At 37.9% G+C, this 4,924-nt stretch overlaps 1 protein-coding gene across 1 annotated transcript in view; it reads left to right on the forward strand.

The window, feature by feature from the left end:
* Window positions 1-4,924, forward strand: part of camk2d1 (calcium/calmodulin-dependent protein kinase (CaM kinase) II delta 1) — a 104,354-nt gene that overhangs the window by 73,296 nt on the left and 26,134 nt on the right. The window contains exons 7-8 of the mRNA XM_020594854.1: window positions 2,936-3,038; window positions 4,716-4,799. Of these exons, the coding sequence (XP_020450510.1) occupies window positions 2,936-3,038; window positions 4,716-4,799 (187 nt within the window). The remainder of the gene's footprint in view (window positions 1-2,935; window positions 3,039-4,715; window positions 4,800-4,924) is intronic.

Below are 4,924 nucleotides of genomic sequence, written 5' to 3' on the forward strand. Positions count from 1 at the left end.
GCAGCAGGGAAGTGCTTGTTACGTTGTATAGTATTTGGGATTTTGGCTTTATAGACGTTGCTGCTTTAACTGACTGATAAGACGTCTGTGTTTATGTATAAAGCCAGGAACAATTTATTACCTGGTGGAATTCAAAAACTATTTAATGAAAGGGATGGGGGATACAATTTAAGGGGTCAGTTAAATTATAAAATTCATGCTATATGTACAACCAAAAAAAGATTTTGTATTTCCATAAGTGGGGTAAAACTATGGAATAATTTAAGTGTAGACATAAAAAATTGTAATAGAATTGACGAGTTTAAACATAAATATAAAGGTATGTGTCAATCAAGATATATGCAAGAACAGGCTTAATGATTAACCAGATGGAACATTGTGGGTGTGGGGTAAGAATGTTAATACTTTGTAATAATTCTTTAGTATATTACTTGTGTGGTGTAGAAGATAATTATTTAAGAATGTAATTATGTAAGAATGTTAACATTCTGTTATAATTTTTTTAGTATATTACTTGTGTGGTGTAGAAGAGAATTATTTATGTAGAGATACTGCTTGCAAACCAATGATGGTAAGATGATGTCATGGGGTAGGACTGGATAAGTCTGACTTCTTCCTACTCCATTCAAGCATGTACTAGGTATAAGCAAATTGTTATTGGATTAGCATTTGTTGGATATGTGTAAAATTATGCGTGTTGTCATATCAACTGTCTTTACATGCTTGAAAGAATAAATCAAATCAAGTGTGGATAAAATTACAGTAAGGATAGAAGTTGATTGGTTAGAGGGTGTCCTTCATTTGTTCAGTCCACAAGGTTGCATGGCTGTTTCCAAGGACTGGGATTGGGTGGAGGATAGTACGAAGTGTTTGCAATGATTGTATGATGAATTCATATCCCCTAGCTCTGCATTCCCTTCTCTTTTCCCTTTCGCCTTCTTTCATTCTTCCACAGACGCCAGACCTCAGCATGCCCTCCAGACCTGTATGACTTCAAATTCACACATGCTCTACTAACAGTTCGAGCTGCTTCAAAATATGCACTCTGACTGATGAATTGCATTGAATTAACTTTCAGTGAATGGCATGACTGATGCATTCTGGAATCAACCACACAGACAGTTTGTGTAGGTGATATGTAGGCACTATATGAAGAGCCATATAAACCATATGTCATTTGGGCCTCTTGCATACATCACTTGACACAAACACTTAAATCTGCTCTCATCTACATTATAACAAGATAGGAATGTACTGTATGAATTCAGCATGTTTTTAAGAGATATTTGAATGCATAACACACTGTATGTATGTGGGTAGTGGAAAAGTCAGTTTTGCTTGGCTGAGATTCAGTTACTATGAAGCTTTGAATGACAAGCAATGCAGGAAGCAGTAGGAGTATTCACATGACACTGAAGGGTTCCTAAATATGGCGTCATGGTTTGCCTTTATGTTCAGTCAGGGCAGTTAGAGGCAGCAGGATGTAACTTCCAGATTTAGTTCTGGCAAAACAAACATACAACATTGCTACAACATCTCCAGTGTGTTGACACTTTGTCTACTTCTTAACTCTGAATAGGATCACAGAATTTGCCATACAGTGTAGTAGCTTTTCTTTGAATTTGTTCAATGCCATGAGTACAATTCAAATTAATATATGTGCTAAATTTTACTTTGGGAAAATTTAAGAATGTTTATTAGAAATTAGCAGGGAGCACTCCAAGGTGAAATCATAAATATGAGTAGCTTAAGGAAGACGTAAACCCCAGTAGCCAACCATTTGGCCAAATGTTGGATTTGGAGTTTTCTTTTAATGTTGTAATACCTGAGGGGGTGGTGAAATCAACTTCATAAAGAAACAGAAAGAAACTACTGCTTTATGAGCTCACAAGTTTTTATCTGAGTACAAATGAAGATTTCGGCATCAGTTTTTTTTTATAACTTTTCTATTTATTTATGAGTTTAAAGTTTTGCGATGCAGTTATTTTAATATTTGCCTTGAGGTATGTTTGTTGTGATAGTTTGTAATTATAGGGTGATTTTTGGAAAAAATAATATTTTGACTTAATGTATCAAGAAAGTTTATGAAGAAGCACAAATATAGGAAAAGTATGTCAGAGCAAAAGTATAGTAGCCTATATATTTGAGTCAAAATTAACCTATGTGACAGAGTGAATATATGTAAGAGCCTCCACATGACTTATGGCTTGCTCCCCTCGTAATGTATATATCTCCACACTGCTGTTTAGATAATTGAGTAGAATTGTTACAGAATAAAAGCAGCTTCCACTTTGATCAATAGCTTCCTTCCCTTTTGTTGGTATAACATTACATCTCAGTCATTTTGAACGATTTCCTATGTGGTGCTATCAAGGAAACTGCTTTGAAAATGTCAGCAAATTCATTATTCATCCTCTCTGAACCTTTTCTGAACCTGCTCTTCCCCAACACCTCCTGCTGAGGTTTGGCATGAGTCACTGTCCGACTCTCACACCCCAGCCGTTCTCTACCAGCTGGGCCAGCCCGGCAAATTGTGAATGGCATCCACCTGGGCTGCCTGGGTGAAGTCAGCTGTGCCCCCCCTACTGAACCAAAATCTAATCAGACTCAACATGGCTCAGTTGTGATGTGTATGCGTGTGTTTAGAGGGTGGACTCTGACGTAGCTTCTACCACTAGACCTTTAGCTGTTCAGTCAGACAGCTGCTGCAGGTGGCCTTTAGCTCAAAGCAGTCAAACACACTGTACAGCATCAGTCCTTAACATTATTACCCTGTGAATCATAAGACCCCTGTAAAAGCCTCTACGCTGCCAGCAATCAAAACACTAGAACTTCTTAAAGGCTTTAGTTCGGTCATGCTGATTTTGATTCTACAGTGATATCACTATATTAGTGCAAAATACTGAGCTGTTTTTATCTGTCTCCTCACATCAAGCCAGAGAATTTGCTCCTTGCCAGCAAGTTGAAAGGTGCAGCAGTTAAACTGGCAGATTTTGGCCTAGCCATTGAAGTGCAGGGAGACCAGCAGGCGTGGTTTGGTGAGTACACACAACTTTCTCAATTGGCTTTTAGGTTGATATTCTCTGGCTGTATTATAAAAATAAATAAAAACGTTGCTGTCCTGGGGAGGATTTTTGTAGCTGGTGTAGTGTCATAACTGAAAAACAAAACGTATATGCATCGTTTCATTGTAAGCCACAGAAGGTGGGAGCCAGCATCACAACTAGCCAGTCACACTGATAGTTTGATGCTGTTGTTATGTTAACACTTTGAACCATAGGCTGTTTTTCCACTCTTGTTGCTCTCTTTATTTACAGGCTTAGTCCCTGAATGTGATAATGAGGCACAACAAAACTGTACAGTATGTATTTACTGTATATGCATATTGTTATTTACAAGAGGCTAATCGCCTGTATGTAGTAGCTTTTCTTTGAAGTGGCAGGAATGGACGCCTAAAACTTTAAGATTTTCCCTATTGGTTTTCCACCATGCTTTAGGTAATGTAAATAGGAAGTATGATTTGATGGAAAAAAAAATCTTAGTTCAAAATTCATTTACTTTTTCCAAAGTCACAGAATCTTACAATCATCCTCAGTGAATTAAGTTTAAGGGAGAGGGAAACTGTGAGATGCAGCTGAAGTTCTGGGGTTCAGTTTTGGTAAGACTTCAGTTGGAGTCCTGCTAATTTAGCATTTATAAGTATACAAACATTGAATAAATGGCTTATGACATGTTAAATTTATAACTAGATGGTTTAGCAATGTGCAATATTATGCACAATTTACAATTTATATTATTACAACTGTGTTTTGCTGTTGTCATGTTCTCAGTGACCGAGTTGTGACTAAGAAGTGGCTAATGAACTCCAGACTGGCTGTTTAACATTGATGAATAATGTTTCATATGTGTGCTTTTCCTACAGTAGTTCTACTGTTTTCTTGAAAAAATACTTTATACAACCCCTTTATTTATAAACGGTATGCACATACAATACTTAGGCTACTGATGAGAGTTTGACTTTGAGTACACCAGCCCTTACATAGTTTCCTGTATCCTCTCTTGCTGGTGCATGTATCCAGTTTCAGACATCTCTGATTTTCTTTCTAAGATGACAGTGTAATATTTATGTACTGCCTGTTGTCAGGAAAGGTCTAACTGAAACAGAACAGCTACATTTTTATCTCAGTTTTGTATTTCTGTAAGTAGCAAAATCAGAAACGATGCCATTTTATCATTCAGAGCCTACGTCTCTCTTGCTATATCACACCTATTTAAGGGAACAAGGTGTGCCACCTCTCTTGGCTCTTACACCAGATTTGGATTATATGGATACTAGGCCTATTTTCTTTCTCATTATTCCCTGTAGAACAGAGAAATAATTGCTCTGTTATGCCCCAGCTCCAGCCTCCATCTGGATCCAGTTAACATGGTTCTGATTTTACTACTAGTCGTACTATGTCTCATTGCCCACAGGGTCTGTCAGTGCTTTGAGTGTTTTTTAAGTAGGCAGCGTGTTGCTGTTGGTGAGCCAAACTACATACCCACAGAGGATGTTTTCCTTTCTTTATGAGCTGTGTAACAAGCTCCAAAACTTCATTTTATGAAACCACTGATACTTAGCTACCATAAAATGCCTGCCTTTTAGAAGGTAGTCCCAATGAGCTTTTGATAGACTTCCACATATAGGAAGTGTAAATTTTGGTTGTATGTTCCAGGTTTTGCTGGGACACCTGGGTACCTGTCTCCAGAGGTGCTGAGGAAAGATCCCTATGGCAAGCCGGTGGACATGTGGGCCTGTGGTAAGATCTCCTGCTAACCTGTTTGTCATTTCAGGAAAAACCCAAACCATGATGTGTTTAATTAGGGGAAGCCTTACAGAGCAGTTGCTTATTATTAGCACACAAAAACCATGGTCAGCAGCCAG

The sequence above is a fragment of the Monopterus albus genome, unplaced genomic scaffold (assembly GCF_001952655.1).
Source record: "Monopterus albus unplaced genomic scaffold, M_albus_1.0 scaffold25.1, whole genome shotgun sequence".
Classification (NCBI taxonomy): domain Eukaryota; kingdom Metazoa; phylum Chordata; class Actinopteri; order Synbranchiformes; family Synbranchidae; genus Monopterus; species Monopterus albus.